Below are 18,782 nucleotides of genomic sequence, written 5' to 3'. Positions count from 1 at the left end.
ACTTCCCTCAAAAATACACCCAAAAAAGTTCTGATCTACACCTGATCGTCTGCTATAAATTCCAGAAAATTAATCAAAACTAATACATTACATTCAATCCACAGATTTATCTTCATGCATTATTTTGACAGTCAATATTCACGAATTATTCACCTACACAATGCTATACAAATTACTGCAACAAAATTCATAGTAATCCTATGTAAATCAAACCTCAGGAACTTCGTTAGATTCAAATTCATAGTCCACTTTGCCTGGATTCAGCTGACAATCTGAGGTTGAATCATCCATTATCTTCAAAACGAGTTCAAACTTTGATTTCAAAAAACGAAAAATCAAATAGAAAACGAAGCTGGAGTTACAGAGAGAGGAACTAATGTAAATGACGAAGAAGAAACGAGTGAAAAAGGAGAGGAAAAGAACGATAAAAGAAACCAGGGAAAGCTTCGCGAGAAGAAGAACGAGCAAATCTGCAAATAACGAAAACGAAGAAGGAAACAAATCTTTTAAATTTGGTAGTTAGATATACGCGAGATCCCTATATAGCGCGTGTATATAATGTAACCCTTGGAGCGCGTTTTGGGGTTTTATTTTTTAATGAACTTGTAAACCATACAAGTCATTAGGGCTTGTATGCAGAGCTTTTCTATTATATTTATCCTTTTAAAAAGTTTGAGGTACGTTTAAGAACAATTATGAATATATTTTTTTAAAATTAATTTGTGTTTATTCAAATTTTTTTTAATTTGTTGAAGGTTTTTTATTTTCCTAATTATAGATACCAAAGATATAAAAGAGTTTTGATGATCAATAATATCTTAAAAAGTATTCGGTAATAATAAATCAAAAGCTAATAAAATATCATATTTTAAAACAAAAGGCTTTAAAATTTTAATACATTAAAAAGATATTTTTAAAATTTTTTATTTATAATATAAAATATTTTGATATTACGATTTTAAATAAATCAATCAATTTTATAAAATATATACTAAATTTGATGATTTTATAATTTAAATTGTATAGATTTGGATATTTTGTCCTAAGAGCCTATATTAAGCATATCATAAAAAAATTTAATGTTATTTATTGTAAAAAAATTTTATATATATTTTCAATACATAGAAACAATAAGTAATATTAAAATATTTATTTTTATGATATATTTAACTTATGCTCTTAGAACACATAATAACAAAATTTAAATCTTATTATTGTTTTACGTTTTACATACTTATTTACTTCTTTTTTATTTCAAAAAAAGATCTTAAATTTTTCTACCTTGATTAGAATACGCTTATAGTTGATAAAGATAAATAATTATCCAACGCTATTCCTAATACAAGAAAGGAAATATATAGTTAGAGTTTATCTATTTTATGCTTTAAAGACACATGTTAAATTTACAAATTAAAAAAGATTTTATTAAAAGTATAAAAAATTTAAGTTTTCAATGCATTTGTTTTATATTTATTAAATAAAAATATTTAAAATTTTTTATTAATAATAAACTTATCATATATCCTAAAAACACATGTTAATTTTAAAAATACATATTAGTTAAACCAATATAATTATATACGACAAGAATACTAAATTAGTTAAGACAATACTAAATTAGTTAAGACAATAATAAATTGTCTCAAATTTAGTATTATCTTAACTAATTAATTAAATATTCCTACTAACATATAATCAACAGATCCTTCTAATTACACAAGCATGAATACAAAATCGCCAACACCATCCCTCAAGGCTCAAATCCTTTCTTTCTCTTTTTTTTTTTTTTTTTGGTTCAAATTATATCCCGAATTCTTTACGTGAATGCTTGTATATGGGTTTTTTTTGGGCTTAGCTTTCGACTATTTGGGCTACATTGTTGTTTTCTTTCCAAGATTTTGTATTTGACCCAAAAAAATTTGCAGTCAATAAATATTTTGAAATATTAAAAAAATATGTATTTGTATACTCTTTTAAAAAGTTTGAGGTGTTTTTAAAAATAGTTATAAATATATTTTTAAAATTAATTTGTATTTATTTAAATTCTTTTTAATTTGTTGAAGGTTTTTTATTCTCCTAATTATAGATACCAAAAATATAAAAGAATTCTGGTGATCAATAATAATGTCTTAAAAAGTATTCGTTAATAAGAAATCAAAAGCTAATAAAACATTATATTTTTAAAACAAAAAAAAATTAAAATTTCAATACATTAAAAAAAATTAAAACTTTCTTATTTATAATATTAAATCCATTTTCACTGTAGAGAGGAAATAAATACTGTATCTATATATGTCAGGATTTTTCCAAGTTACCCCACCAATAATAAATCACATGTCTTTCTCTGATGAGTTGTCTCTTTCCATCTTTACTCTTCATCCACACATACATACCTCTCCTTTAACTTGAAGCACCGAGTGGAAAATAAATAAATAAATTAATTAAAGTATTTAAAAAAAAATAAGAGAGGAAGAAAGAAGAAAAGAAACAGAAGCTACTTCAGTTTTTTCCTAACATGGAAAATTGGCTCTCTCATTTGGTAATTATCTTCTTCTTATCATTATAATAATAATTACCACTATAGCTATGCTAGTTCTAAATATTATTATTATTTTTGTTAAAATTAATTTGCATTTTTTGTTCTAATTATTTTGTGGAAGGAAATAAGTGGTGGTGGGAGTGGCTCAAGCAGTGTATCATTTGAAGAGATTTTAAGCTTCAATGGTGGTCAATCTTGTGATCATAGCTCCAATAATAAGGATAATAATATTATTATTATTGGTGATGAGGCTAATAAACAAGAGAAGAAGAACTCCAAATGGGGTAGTTTAGGGAATAACAATAATAATAAGAGAACAACAAAGAAGGCAAGAAATTCAATAGAGGCATTGGATCACATAATGTCAGAGAGGAAAAGGAGACAACAAATGGCTGAGAAGTTCATAGCACTTGCAGCTGCTATTCCTGGCTTGAAGAAGGTAAGTAGTTAAAATCTTGATTTAATTCTTAAAATTTGTTGAAATTACGATTTTAAATGAATTAATTGATTTTACAAAGTATTATAAAGTATAAACATTCATTTTTATAATTATCCATACAAAAATGCTATATAATTAATAATTTATCAGTTTTTAAATTTTAAAAATTAATTATATTATGTGATGATAAAATATTAAAATTTAGGGTAAAGTATATTTTTTGTTCCTGAAGTTTGACAAAAGTTTTAAAAATATCCTTAAGTTTTATTTTGTTTCAATTTTGTCTCAAAAGTTTTCGATTTGCATTAAATATACCACTGACGGCTAATTTTTAAAAAAATTTAAGACCGATTCAACAACAATTTCATAAGAACAATCCCTGAACACAAGCAAATGAAGCATAATTTTCATGCATTATTGTTATATTGATCTTAAATTGTTTGAAAATTTAGCCGTCGAAGGTATATTTGATGCAAATCGAAAACTTTTAGGACAAAATTGAAACAAAATAGAATTTAGGGGTATTTTTAAAACTTTTGCCAAATTTTCGAGATAAAAGATATACTTTATCCTAAAATTTATTATATTAAAAAATATATGTTATATTATAACATCCCGAATTTTTGAAAAAATTAAATAATTAATTATTCATAATTTATTATTATATTTAAAGAAAATTATTTTTTTACAATAATTAAATAAATTTTATAATACTTTAAATCTAAAATTTTTTAAAAGTTTTAAGTTATTTTTATTACTATAATAATATATTTCAAAATATATATATATATAAGAATTTTCATTGTTATTATTATTATTATTACTATTATTATTATTATATAATCACTTAATTTCACTCTAATATTATCATTATTATATCATATTATTTATTTTCCTTTTGGCCGAAGCCTTAAAGGAACTAAAAAGAAAGAAAACTAAAGCATAACTTATATATACATTTACATATATATATGAAATTGAAACTGAAACGTGGCATGCATGCATGTATATGTATATAAATGACACCTAATGAAGCTTTGATAACCACAAAGCTTCAGTTAATATTATCAATCCATACTTATCTTCCTTTTCCCTTCGTTAATCACCAATTGAACTAAAAAGAAAAGAGAGAGTAAGCCGTGAGTGAGAAGAACGAAAACCTTGGAACCTCAACTCTTTTGAGCCCGATTTCTTGTGATTTGTAATTCCAGTCAAAAATCTAATTCGGTAAGAGTATTCGTAACCTCTTCTTCTACACGTTGGCACCATTTTTAATTAGTGGAAATTGACAGTGACATAGCTCATCTTTTCTTTGGGTTTGGCCAACGGAAATTTTAGGAGGCATAGACGATTCTGGACGTTTTCTTCTTCGATAGCTCGGTCAGAAAGTTTCTCCAAAGTTTTGAATATTTTGATTCCGTACGAAGGTATGGTTTTGGTTTCTCGTAGTTAACATTTAATGTCACGTGAAAACTTAGGCTAGAAGACCTTAAGATAGGAATGAACTGAATGTATAATTGATGGTTTGTGTATATGGTATAAAATGTGAGGTTTAGCTGTTGTCAATAATTTGCTGTTGAAGTTGGTCGGTTTGGAAAAAGATTTAATATTGGTATTTGTTTGATTATGAAATAATTTGTTACTGGAAATGATTTGAGTGACTGAGAGGTGTTTGGTTTGATAGTTGGGACCCTTGAAGGGTGGCAGAAATTTGAGTCTTAGAGGAGATAATGCCAAAATTTCTTTAAGAATTGGAGTTTGATTTGAGGTGGTATTTTAAAAAGAAAGAGATTATTATGTGGCTTGTGCATTTGAGACTATTTATTGACCCTCTGTCGCAAGATGTGACCGGGCACTTTAACTCCCCGGATTCCCCCATGGGCATGCATAAATATGAATATTGAATATTATTGAGCTTGGAGTTTAACTCCATGGAATACTATACTATTGAGCTTGGAGTGTGACTCCATGGAATATTATATTTGAGCTTGGAGTTTGACTCCATGGAATATTATTGAGCTTGGGGATGCGCGCACAGAGGGACTGTCCAATGGTTAACTACCAGGACTTGTCGGGTTGGCTGTATAACCGACAGATGAGACTCATCAGCCATAGGACAGGCATACATCATATGCATTTGTTTGCTTTGTTTGGGTGTGCATTGCTTTAGTTTGTTTAACTGTTAAATTCTACTTATCTGCTACTTGTTCTACTTGCTGTAAATGCTTCTCTATCTGTGTTTTCTTTGCTTGAATTGTATGTGTATGTTTTTGGGAAATTCCTCCTGACGAAGGTGTGAGGAGAGAGGATTGTTCCACCAATGATTTGGAGGATTAGAGGAGACAGAACGTGAATTATTAGGTTAAAGTTAGATTCAGAATTAGAATACCTTAGATAGCTTACCTAACTTTTGGTTTAGTTTATTTTCCTTAAGAATGATTCTGAGTGTCGAAGTTTTAGGAATGCCCCTGGCTTTCCCGAGACCTTTTATATTAACTATGCGGGCACCTTTACCATACTGAGAACCTCCGGTTCTCATTCCATACTATGTTGTTGTTTTTCAGATGCAGGTCGAGAGGCATCTCGTTAGGCGTCTGGACTCTTGAGGCGGAGTGGTTACTGGGATATTTTGTTATGATATGATGTATATATATATGTACTTAGCTTTCTCTCCGCATGACTTATTCTTTTTGATCCTCTTAGAGGTTTATGGAGAGGCAGGATTGTATATATGTACTTGTGGGTTTTGGATATATATGTATATATGTGTAAATATTCTCCGGCCAGTCTTGACTTCGCAGGCTGAGCTAGGAGCTTGATATTATGTATCTTTGGCACTCTATTCCCACTTCTGTTATCTTGTGTTAAATAGTTATGGTTTTTTTTAGCATGTAAGCTAACTCGTTCCTTGAGCGTAGCGCCTTTATTGTGCGATTTTTATTTCCCCCTTTTCTTCAGGGCTCCTAGCATACTATAATTCTTCTGCTATTATATGTACTCATTTTATTTTAGAGGTCGTAATACCTCACCACCTTCGTTTTACGACTTAAGCGTAAAGCTTAGTGTGGTAGGGTGTTACATATATTGTTATTATTGTGATTTGAATCAACAATAAATATCATTAATTTACAATTTTCATTAAATAAATAAAAAATATATTTTAATCTTGTAAGAGAGAAAAAATATATATTTTGAAGAAGAAAAAGATGACATTTTTTTCTCTCTATATATATATTTATTCTATATAGATAGACAAGGCATCTATACTTCAAGAAGCAATAAATTATGTGAAAGAACTTCAAGAACGCATAGCACTGCTTGAGAAAGAGACCAACAACAAAGAACAATTGATTGTGAAAAATTTACAATTTTATTGTTCTTCTCTGCCGTGTGACAAAAACAATAATAACAACAACATTGGTGGTAATGAAATGGTGCTACCAGAAGTGGAAGCTAGATTGTTAGAAAAGGAACTGCTAATTAGAATCCATTGTGAGAAACGAAATGGAATCATGTTGGAGCTCTTGGCATTTTTGGAAAATAATAATCTCTCTCTGGCTTGTAGCAGCTTCTTGCCATTTGGAAACTCTACTCTCAATGTTATCATCATTGCTTTGGTATGGTAATAATTAGTTATTTTAGTTTTTAGTAAATTTTAATTATGAAATTAATTTTTTAATATTTTATTTAATTAAATTAATTAATTAATTTTACATCAAATTCTTCTATTAAATATTAACAAGTTTAAGGTTAGTTTGGATTGGTTTTTGAAAAAAAATACTTATTTTTTTATTTTTTTAAAATATTTTTTTAACAGACAAAAATTATTTCACATTTGAATAGATTTTTTAAAAAGAATTTTGTAAGTATTAAAAATGTCTTTTATTTTTATTTTTTTAATAAAAGTACATTCTTTAAAAGACGAATTCAAATAGATTTTAAATTGAATAAAAATACTTTATTTAAAAAAATATATTGTTTTCTCTAAAAAAGCCAATCAAAGTGTTTTTTTTTTTAAGTCTTCAAGTAAATTTGTTCATATAGACTAATTTAGTAATTAAAATTGGTTAGAAATTAAAGTGTCCAACTAAATATTTTCTAATAATTGATTTGAAATATTACTTAAAATTAAATTTATTAATTTGACTCAAATAAGATTAATTCCATTATGAAAATGATATTATCTAGATGCTTTATTTATTTATTTATTTATTATAAACTTAATATATTGCAAGTAATTTGAGTTAGATAATCGAGTATGTTCTAAGTTGTTCTGAATTTTATTGCAGATGAACGAGGAATTCAACTTAACATTGAAGGATCTGGTGAAGACGTTGAGGGAGTATCTTTTGAAGTTTATGAGAAGCAATAATAATGGTGGTCCATGCTAGTGTATCAATAATCAAACCAATTTTCTTCTAAAACTGTCTTTTATCGCCTTGTTTGAGAAACTATAGCTAGTAATTATGTTATATATGCTTGAGGTTCTAAACTAGTTTAGTAGAAAAAATGAGGGGAAGGATTCTATAATCTTTCTCCAATATATATTATTGCTTTTGTTGCACAAACAAAAAATATAAAATTCTAGGCTTAACTATTGATTTCTGATCTCTAATTTGCAGTTTAAGATAAACATAATTTTTATTTAAAGGAAAATAAATCATAAATCAGAACCTCACTCCAGTGGATAAATTATTATATATAAAATTATATATGTTATTTTTTTCTGTTGGTTTAAACTTTAAGAATGAATAATTTTATGATATAATATCAGAATTTTATATCTAAAATGTTTAGAGTTTGATATTTGGTGAATCTAAAAAAAATAGCATAAAACAAATAAAAAAAATTCATATGAAAAAAAATCTAAAAAGAAACTCTTACTTGAGAGAACGTATTAGAGATATAACTATTTATATTATTTTTTTTATTAGTTTAAGCTTTTAAAATAAGTGGTTTTATGATATATATCTTTATATATAACATCTGCCTTTATCAAGTCTTCTAATAAAATAAGAAAAATGCTATAGAACTAGTAGAATTTGGTTAGTAATAGTTAATTATTAATGTTTAAAAATATGATCTAAAAATATATTGTTGGATTACTAAACTAAAAGAATTGGACTAATAATTAAAAGTACTAGCAAAAAATAATAAATTTGTTTGCTCTTAAATTTTTTTCATAAGATAATATTGTGCCATAATAATTTTTAAAAAATACAAAATTATAAAATAAAACTAATTATTTATTCTTCCAATATGTAAAAAGTTTTTCTTTCTCATAAATTAGTGTTTGGCTAAGTCTTGATCCTTTGATACCAATTTCTTCAATCACTTGAGTACCCAAATCAAACGAAACCAATTCATCATCATTCTTTCTTAATAATATATCACCCTTAATCCCAATTCCCATGACACCCTCAATAGTACTTAAGGGTCTAATGGTGAATAATTTCGCCCATAATTCATTCCCACCAACTTCATCCAACACTAATATATCAAATTAGTTTATATTGACTAAGACAAGTTGTACCCCAAGAATTTGTAAACGTGGTGGCACAAATCTAGACACATTAATATTTAACCCCTCTCATAATATTAACCAATAATTAAATAAGATATAACCCTATTTGTTGGTGGAACTAAATTGTGTTCTTTATTGGTGATATAGATAGAAGTGACAATATTATTCGAATTCGTGGTTAATCATTCTATCCTTATTTATTTGGGATGTATAATTATCCACTTCGTGTCAAAGCGATTGAACCATCTCTATTCATCTTGGTATATATATACTTTTAATATATAACATATATAATATATATAAAATAATTAATAATATTTATTATATTAATTCTTTTAATTTATGTTATGTATGTAATGATAATTATATATATTTTAAAATTTAATTTTATTATTGAATTTTAATAATTATAGAGATGAATAAGAAATATATAATTTTTGACTATTCACAAATAAATATAGAACAAATTTAATACAAATTATTGTAGGATAAAATTGGATTGGATAGACAAAAACCTAGCCCATTAGGACCCGTAGATATGGGTAATGGGTGGCTGTTTCTTCTTTTCCTCTCTTTTTTTTTTTTGGACTGGTTCTTTTCCTCTCTTTCTCACCCAAATTAGGAAAGAATAAAAGGTGTTTTGTGTAGCCCTATCGGAGGGAACATTGAGAAAGAAGAGGTTGGGCCACCATGGCCCAAGTCAGCGTCCAAATGGATGAAGGACTTTGTTAGCAAGTAACACCTGCATAGCTTGATAAAAAAAAAAAAAAAAGTAGCACTATAGGTAAGTGATTAATTTAAATTTGTGATAAATTAGTCTTTCACCTGTCTGATTAGAGGATATTCTAAAATAAGAATCATCAATCTGCTTCTCATCACCACCCACTAACTAACAAAATTTCTATATCTATCATAAATAAAGTATCATGTAAGATACTTGTGAATGTTGGGGTTTTGGGGGTAAGTTTATATGATATAAAAGAAATTGCTTCATTTATTGCAATATATGTTAACAGATAGCAATAATTGTAATTGGTTTGTAGCACATGTTGTGCAACATATTTATAATAAGATTAATATAAAATATATAGTTACTAAATAAACATTTAGTTTACGTAACATATATTTGATTGTCTTATACAAAAAAAAAATATTTAGCAAGTTTTGAAGATATTCTTTTCATTTTATTAGTATTCAGATTGAATGTATCTAATTCAATTCGAAAAATTAACTCATAACAAAAAAAATATCTCGTATTTATAAATTATTTAAAAATTTTATTCTTCGAAAAATATAAAACTTATAATAATCATATCGGTTTTTTTAGATATTTCATCTGATTCGTTAACATAATAATTTAGATATATCTATAGATCGAAATCTAAATCAATTAACATGTGAGATTAGCTAGAAATTAGGCTAACATGTATACTACCCATGAATTTTTACATATTCGTAACTATTTAGCTACGAACATAATAATTTTATAAATACAAATAATTTTATTAGTTACAGATATGTTATTCAATATCATTGCTATTGTCTTATATACTCTTTTTAATCTGAGCGTTAGAATGTCTTTGTAGGACCATCACTGTTCCTTAAAAAATTGACGTATATTTTGTTTCATTCGAAAATAGACGAATTCAAACACTAAATAAAACGAACTATATCTTAAAACCAGTTATGTAAGTAGGAATATCATCCAACTCTCAAAGTGCTTACAATCAATAATCGTTATCAAATCATTCCTTTGGCATTGCCACTAAAATAATAAGATAATGATCATTCCTATCCAAGTACTCCTATAGACAAGAATCATCAACACCAAGTTATTCTATTCGAATTTTGCTCCTTTTCTATCAATAATCTCCAATCAACTCTCCTAAAAACACAATTTATTTGCATTTTCGCGAGTTGAATCTCTAGTGGTCCAGTGCTTTGTAGGAGGTTCATCAGCATGCATGTTTCTTTCAAATTTTTGTCTCCAAACCGTGTTATTCCTTTGTCATTTGTCCATCTTAAAATATTGAATTTAATTTAAATACAATTAAATGATTATGTAAAATATTTTACAGTATCAATATATTAAAATTAAACTCCATCTTATAATTATGTAGAGTTTTTGTTTTTCTTTTTTTTCAGAAGTTCTCATCGAATTTTTGTCGAAGTTTATCTTTCTATGGACACTTCATTTTAGGAAAAGTCTAGAAGACAACAACTTCATTAAATTCTAGTCAGCATGTAACCAGCAAAAAAAAGTGAGTAATCTCACACTATTTGATGAAATCTTACGCCATTAAAGACATTATTGATGACTACATGATGATTACAAATCACAAAAATTGTTGACCCCTATCACTCCTCCTCATTTTATATTAAACATGTGAAAAATAACGTTCAAACTTCAAACAACCTAAACAGTCTTGTATTACGTTTTATGATTTTTTTATCATATAAAGTTTATTGCTAATTGATTGCAGTAATAGGAACAGGTTATAAACTGAAGACAAAATGGACACTATCGATGGAATTTTCTCTAATTTGTTGATAGAATGAAAAACACTATCGATGACTCCAGAAAAACCACCTTAGATATATTTTCGACCACATAACCATTGTAAATAAACATATAGATAAGTAAATAATAACGAATAAAAAGCATCATACATAAAAATAATGCTTTATATTGTATATCAAACATGCTTTATATTTGATAATCTTACTTTATATTTGATAATCTTGCTTTATATTTTCAAAGTTTGTGTTGGCTAATGCAGCTAGGGTTATAAATAAGTCTGATGGGGTCTATAATTTGACCTATTCTAAAATAAGTTCAGATTTAAGTTATTATAAACGCCTAAATATATTAAAGACTAAAATCTGATTTATTAATTATATTAGTTTTATTGACTTGTTAGATTTATCGGAGTCGAACCTGAATCTTTTAAAATATAAATAATAAATATATAAATAATTTATTATCATTAATAAAGTCATTAGATAGATATTTTAAATTTATTATATTTTATTATAAATATTATTGTATATTTTAAATATTTTTTAAATTTATTATATTTAAAATAGAGAAATTCTTCGCTTACAAGCGATTAAGGCTTGTAAGCCTTACAAGTCCAATTAAAACTAACACTCAAAACGCACTTCGAACCGTTCTTCTTCTTCTTCATCTTCTTCTTCTTGCCTTTTTTTTCTCCTCCTTCTTCTTCTTGTTGCACATTTTTCTTCCTCTTACTCTTCTTTTTCTCCTTTTCTTTCGTTTCTTGTCTTCTCTTTCTCCTTCTTCTTCTTATTGTTGTACGTTATTCTTCCTCGTCTTCCTCTTCTTCTTATTCATTTACGTGCTTTTCTCTCTGTTTTCTTTTTTTGTTATTCTCGATTTCCATTGTTTTTTGACATCAAGTTCTGAAATCGTTTTTGAAGAAGAAGAAGAAGCAGAAGATGAAGAGGAGAAAGAGAAAGAGTTCTGAATTATGCATAAGGTGTACTTCAACGAATTTTGGGTGTATTTCTTAAATCCTTTGGGTGTAGTTTTGTAATCCTTTGGGTGTATTTTTGTAATCTTTTGGGTGTATTTCTATAATCGTTTGGGTGAATTCCTGTAACTATTTGGGTGTATTTCTGTAATTGTTTGAGTGTATTTCTGAAGTTCCATTATCTTCAAAACGATTTCAAAGCTTGATTTCAGAAATTATAAAAATCGAAAAGAAATGAAGAAGAAGAAGAGGCAGAGGAAGAGGAAGAGGGAGAGGGAGAGGGAGAAGAAGAAGAAGAGTCGTTTATAATATATGGTGAGTGTAGCGCTTTGAAAACAGGAAACGGTTAAATAATGCATTAAAAGGCCCGTATGTATAGCAACTTGTAAGACTTGTAAGTTAAAAAGACTTGTATGTGTAGTAGGTCCCTTTAAAATATACTTATGCATATAATTCACGTTTAATAAATTTGATTTATACATATTTACTAACTATTGGATTTGAACCAATGACTACTGTTGTATGAAAATAATACTCTAACCGATGAGTTAGTAGGTTATTTTTTACAAAATATGAAAAAAAAAACGAGGATACCCATCTATCATCAATTTTTACCTAATAATTAAGTTTTTAAAAACTTATTTTATGATTTTTTAAAAATTACATTTAAATAATCTACTAATCAAAGTCTAAAAAAAGGCTATTACATGAAATGTCTTAGTATATAACAAAGATTATATATGTAATAGGTCATATTTTGAAAAGAAATCATTCATAAATGTGAAAAGCAATTTTTTTTCTGTTTCATGTTTTTATTTCTTTAAGAAAGTGCTTCGTAGGAAGGGGGTGACATCTAAAATTGGATAGCAATAAGGAAAACGCCAGCTAGAAAGTTATTTTCGTTTTTAGCATAGTGTCATCATCATGTTCTTCATTGCTTTTTATCTTAAAGAGTTAGAGCCTTTCATATTATCGCGAATTATCCCCTTAAAAAATGGAAAGAAAAATAAAAGTGCATATTAAAAATAAATTAATAAATTATAAATTATTATTTTCTAAAAATACTTTTTTAAGTAAAATAACATCCGTTTTATTTTCAGTAAAAAATTGGAGAAAAAGATAATATATTCATAGACTAACTATTTAGTTATATAATTTTAAAGAAATTTATAAATATTACATTGGGTTAAATTACATAATAAATAAAAAATAGCCGTGCGTAATAAATTAGACGTCATTGACCTATTGGTTTATGACATCATCAAACACAGTGCTCGTTTTTTAGTTTTAACTTTTAACCATCTAAAACGACATCACTTTAAAAACAAAACAAGAATAAAATGACACATATATCATGGTCAAATTGTCATGGATTTTGCCATTTTTAATAAAATAATTTACAAAAATAATAATTGGTAATAAAATTACTTCCTTGTCACAACTCACCACACATCAGCTTGAGGTGGTAGATAACTGGATATCTTGATCATTTTGTCTTTTATTATTTACACTCGATGATATCGATCTTCTTACTTTAATTTATGTGATAATTGTAATTTACTCCGTTATAACATAATATTAGAATTTTATATTTAAAAAATTTAAAATCCAATCTTTAATAAATTCTTAAAAAAATAGCATAAAATTAAAAGTCTATCAAAAACTAAACAAATCTAAAAAAAAGCTCTTTTTCAAAAAAATATTAAAAATATAATTATTTATCTTGTCTCATCTTATTAGTTTTAACTTAAAAAAAAAAACGATTTCATGACATTCTCATTTTTTCTAATTTTTGCTTTTGATGATTATAGGGAGAGGGGCTATTGGGCTTATTATAGTCAATATATAAAACTTTATAACTTAAAAAATATCCATTGTGTGTGTCTATATATATAGATAAGTTACAATAAAATAGAAATGAGTGGTTATAGGTATTTATTAATATGTTTGTCCTCACTCTTATTTTTAAAATTCTTTTTATAATTTAATAATATTTAAAATAAAATTATCTATATTTTGATAACTAATTTTTTCTCAAATTTTGGTAAAATTAAAACAGCTCGAATGGTATAGAAATTAAATATTAAACTTAAGACATGAGAAGTAGAAGTCTCTTTTTTCATTAATATATATATATATATATATATATATATCTAATAACATTAAGTATAAATAATATTAAGTATAAATAATATTAAGAATAAGTTTAGATTGTATATTTTAATTATTAAATAAAAGAAGGACATTTTGGAAAATTAAGTTAAACTACAGTAGTCTAAAAGAGTGGCACTACTAAAATTATTTTTTCACAAATTTTTAAATTGGTGGAGTTTGGCCGCTTTAAAATACAACAATCTGTGACGGTTTTAAACTGAGATAAGGTGTAACGAAAAATTTATAATACAATCATTTAGCCAACATCTAATAGAACTCAATAAAATCAGAAAATTGTTTGATGATTAATATTAATTATTATATTTTATTTATCCTCTCTTATTTATTTTTTAAAGGATATAACTAGAAAAATAAAACTAATTATGTTAATTTATTAAATAAAATTGTATATATTTATAAAAAATAAATTTTCAAAGATAAATACTTAATTAAGAACGGAGAAAAAGTGGTATTAGAATTTGAGAGCATACAAAAAATTTAGGATAAATTACTATATTAAACTAAAAATATTTTAATATTACGCAGATCTTTCAAAATATAAATGACTACTATCAGAATGTCTCAACTTTTAACTTTATATAAATTGAATTTAAAAGATTCGATTTAGTCAAATATGTACTAAATCGAAGTGAATGAATTCAAATTGCATGCATTTAAATGCCATGTATAAATTGAACCTAGTGAAATCGATTTAAGATCTCTGCTGTATTGATTCGATTTATTCTTATAGTAGTTTTTTACATAAATCGAAGCCATTAAGGTCAATTTAGTATTCATAGCACCATTTATATAAATGAAATTCATTTAGTTCGATTTAGACACTTCTAACATTTATAAATACGAGTTCAACGTGAATTTTTTATGAAAGTGAGATTCAAATATAATACTCTTTTATATAATTAATAATTTAAAAATTAAAAAAATTATTTTATTCTATGCATTAAAAAATCTAACAAAATATTTATTATTATTGTGTATCTTATAACTATCATCTAGCTAATTACTTAATTGGCATAATAAATAATAAATATTTTGTAAGTTTATTTTTTTAATGCAGGAAATAAAATAATTTTTTTATAACAAAAATAATATTTTTATAACTGAAAAATGACTTTGACATTTGTGAAACGGTCTCTACTTTGATTCAAATTATTATGAAAATATTAAGGTAGCTATTTACAAAATGAATGCGAAAAATCAAGACAAAATTTGATTTCTATAAAACATTTTTTATTTTTAAAATTATTTTTCAGTAATCTAAAAGAATTCATTTGATATGAAATTATCAAATTTTAAAAATAAAAATATTTATTTTTTAATTTAATTTATAAAAAAATATATTAAAATTTAATTTTTAATTTTTTTGTAAATATATATATATATATATTTATTAATAACTATTTATTTCATTTTTATTATGTTTTAAATTTTTTTCCAAAATTCATTTATTATTTATATCTTCTAGAATTATTTTATTAATGATATAAACTTTTAAATATTAGTTTAGTAATTTATTCGAATAAAACATTATATATAGGAACATTACAGTATATATTGATAGAGCCATGTGAGGCTATTAATTAATTTTCAGTGTTCACCAATCTCTATGAAACCAGCAGTTCCCGCATGGCCAGGGAACAAGACATTATTTTAGGAGATTAGGAGATTCACCTTCTAAAAATGGGATCGGACATCAAATTATTCAAGCTTTTCGTTTAGAGGTTTAAAAATGTAGTCAAAATAATTGAATTATAAAAAATCATAAATAATTACAAAAATACAAACATCAGTAATTAATTATGCTTTTATTACATAAATATATGAATTTTATAAATATTTTCATAATTTTAGTTTATTTAGTAGCTATTGATTTTCTTACTTTTTTTATTAAAGATATCATAATCTTACGGTGCAACTCACAAAACATAATTATATTATTGTTGTTTATAATGCAGTCCGTTAAATATAATTATTTTTGTTTTATTAATTATATATTAAGAATAAATTTAGAAGCCAACTACCAAAAAAAAGCCCAAAAAAATCATTCTAACCCTAATTTTAAGCCAAATTATGTTCACTCCTCTACTTTCCTCTCAAAGCTCTCAGCCTCTCAATAATCTGATCTCTCTCACTCTTCACTCAATATTGCAACTACTTCTATCATTTCGTCCAAAAATGTTTGGTAACAAAAAAAATCAGTCAAAAGTATTTATAATTTATCTTATTTAATATTTATTAAATAAAAAATATTTAATAACAAAAAAATAGCTAAAAATAATCATAATTTATTCTATTTAACATTCATTAATTGTTGTGATAATTAATTAATGTTAAATAGAGCAAATTATGACTATTTTTAGATGTTTTTTTTGTTACTAAATATTTTTTATTTAATAAATATTAAATAAGATAAATATTTTTTACAAAAAAACGTTTTACGCGTATTTGTGGGAGCATCCTCCATTATATATAGCTGCCACTCCGATCTGCTTGTTACAATAATTATTATTGTGCTTTTGTTTAGAATTTGATAACTTTTCTGCTTCTTTTTTTTCCCTTTATTTTGGTTCCAAAGCATGATGTTGTTTGTCTTTTACATTTTTCTTTTTAACTTTTTTAACCCTAAAAACCATCCGGATTTCTGGTTAGTTTGATTAAATGCTTAGGATAATGTTAGGAAGACAAAAAAACAGCTCAAACTTGCCTTATTTAATATTTATTAACTGTCACAACAATTAATAAATACTAAATAAGGTAAATTATGAGTAGTTTTTGTTGATTTTATTTAGTTACCAAACATTTCCACAACGATTATACCCTAACAAGAGATTTGGTCTCCAGTCTCCAGCATTCAATCCTGGCCTTATAGCATGCTAGTATGTGTGAATGCTCCAAGGTGGAATGGGAATAGATCTAGAGAGGTTTTGGCCGGTTTAATTTGTCCTTTTTTTTTTTATTATTCTTTGTCTTTGGAAGTGTGTGAGAATTTGTGACGCTGGATTGTGGGGGAGGGAAGCTAGCTTCCAAGTTCCAAGATAAATATTAAATTAAATTAATTAATATTCAAACAAGAACTTACACTTGAAAATAACATTTTTCGACGAAAAAAACAAAAGAATTTTATCCATAGATAGATTGAACGATACTTATAAAAATTGAAGAAATCAGATAGATATACTAAATCTAAATCAAATAAAAAATGAAAAATATTAAGTTTTTCTTAAAGCACTTTTTGAAAAAAAATACTTTTATAATTATTATTGTACATATAAGTATTAATTCTCTCCAACTCAAAATATATCTCACAAATAATATATAATAATTTAAACTTCTTTGGTTAAATTATCTCTCATTTTTATGTTTTATTAAAAAAGTTACAAATTAAATTTTTCAAATATTTTATATTCTTCATTCAATATTAAACACAATATAAATAATAAAATTTGATATATAATAATTAAATAAATTAATTTTTCTTATATAGCATCTGTCATTTCAATAACTGGTCACAAAATCGCAATAACAAATAGTATATTGTGTTAACATTTCAATGTATATTATGTTCCTTATCTAGAGTAGTGTAGAAGATGAAGTCAAAAATACTTAATAAATAAAGATATTATAATAAATTAACTAGCGTAGGGTGCCTTTCTAATTTGTATATATTAATATAAAATTTTATTTCCTATTGTTTAGTAGGATTTAGTGGAATGAGTTGATTTGTGAATTGTAAAAAAATCAAGTATAGTTATAGAAAAAGAACAAATGTAAGAGAGATTAATAATTTTTATCACCCCAAATTCTCTTCAATAACATGTATATATAGATGCATAAATATAATATAGGTATAGGTATATATATTATCAGTTAAATAAAAATATTTTGATATATATATATATATATATATATATATATATATATATATATATATATAGAATAACCTAATTATATATATTATTGTTTCTCATAAATACTTAAACAAGTTATCACTTATTGAATAAAATAAAAAAATGGAGACGGATCGATAAATTTAGGTTTAATTATTCTATCGGTTCTATAATTTTATTAAATTTTTAATTAAGTTTATATATATATATATATATATATATATATATATATTGGGTTTCTATACCATATCGAATTTTGTAACTAAATTTTTATGATAACAAAAATGTTGAAATTAACGAAATATTCTATTAAACTATATAAAATATTTAATTAAGTGATGAACATATTTATTTTGTTTAACAAAATATTCCATTAATTCTAATATTTTTATCACAACAAAAATTCAATTATAAAATTTGATATATTATAAAAATTCAATAAAAAAATATAAAAAATTAATTGAGAATTTAATAAAATTATAAGCTGACAGAATAATTAAACCATAAATATATTGTTGTTAATATAGTCAAATGAATGTTACTTTAAATGATAAACACAATTATCAAGTTCTAAAATGATTTGATTACAATAACCTAGAGAAAACATGTACACGACTAATAATAAAGTGTAATAATTCTCCTAATTAATCATAGATGGATCGATATGCGATACAGCTTGTTGCATTGAGCCTATCATTGGTCCCTCTACTGTATGTCTTCATTC

At 25.1% G+C, this 18,782-nt stretch overlaps 1 protein-coding gene and 1 long non-coding RNA gene across 2 annotated transcripts; both read left to right on the top strand.

Moving 5' to 3' along the window:
• The first annotated feature begins 2,358 nt into the window (after positions 1-2,358).
• On the top strand, positions 2,359-7,385 carry LOC112712745 (transcription factor bHLH25). Its single transcript, XM_025765673.3, has 4 exons — positions 2,359-2,539; positions 2,661-2,978; positions 6,227-6,595; positions 7,268-7,385. The coding sequence occupies exons 1-4, from the start codon at positions 2,516-2,518 to the stop codon at positions 7,367-7,369; spliced, it is 813 nt and encodes a 270-aa protein (XP_025621458.1). The 5' UTR covers positions 2,359-2,515; the 3' UTR covers positions 7,370-7,385.
• Positions 2,985-5,830, top strand: LOC140175421 (uncharacterized). The gene is made up of 2 exons (XR_011866173.1): positions 2,985-4,405; positions 5,543-5,830. It is a non-coding gene; the product is annotated as an uncharacterized lncRNA (long non-coding RNA).
• Positions 7,386-18,782: the final 11,397 nt, after the last annotated feature.

The sequence above is a fragment of the Arachis hypogaea genome, chromosome 9 (genome assembly GCF_003086295.3).
Source record: "Arachis hypogaea cultivar Tifrunner chromosome 9, arahy.Tifrunner.gnm2.J5K5, whole genome shotgun sequence".
Lineage (NCBI taxonomy): Eukaryota > Viridiplantae > Streptophyta > Magnoliopsida > Fabales > Fabaceae > Arachis > Arachis hypogaea.
This window is presented reverse-complemented; position numbering and strand designations above follow the sequence as displayed.

Bases quoted from the DNA above. Each gene is read 5' to 3' on its own strand.
- LOC112712745 (XM_025765673.3), top strand. From the start codon at position 2,516: ATGGAAAATTGGCTCTCTCATTTG. The intron at 2,979-6,226 runs GTAAGTAGTTAA...TATTCTATATAG, and splicing joins CTATTCCTGGCTTGAAGAAG to ATAGACAAGGCATCTATACT. The intron at 6,596-7,267 runs GTATGGTAATAA...ATTTTATTGCAG, and splicing joins ATGTTATCATCATTGCTTTG to ATGAACGAGGAATTCAACTT.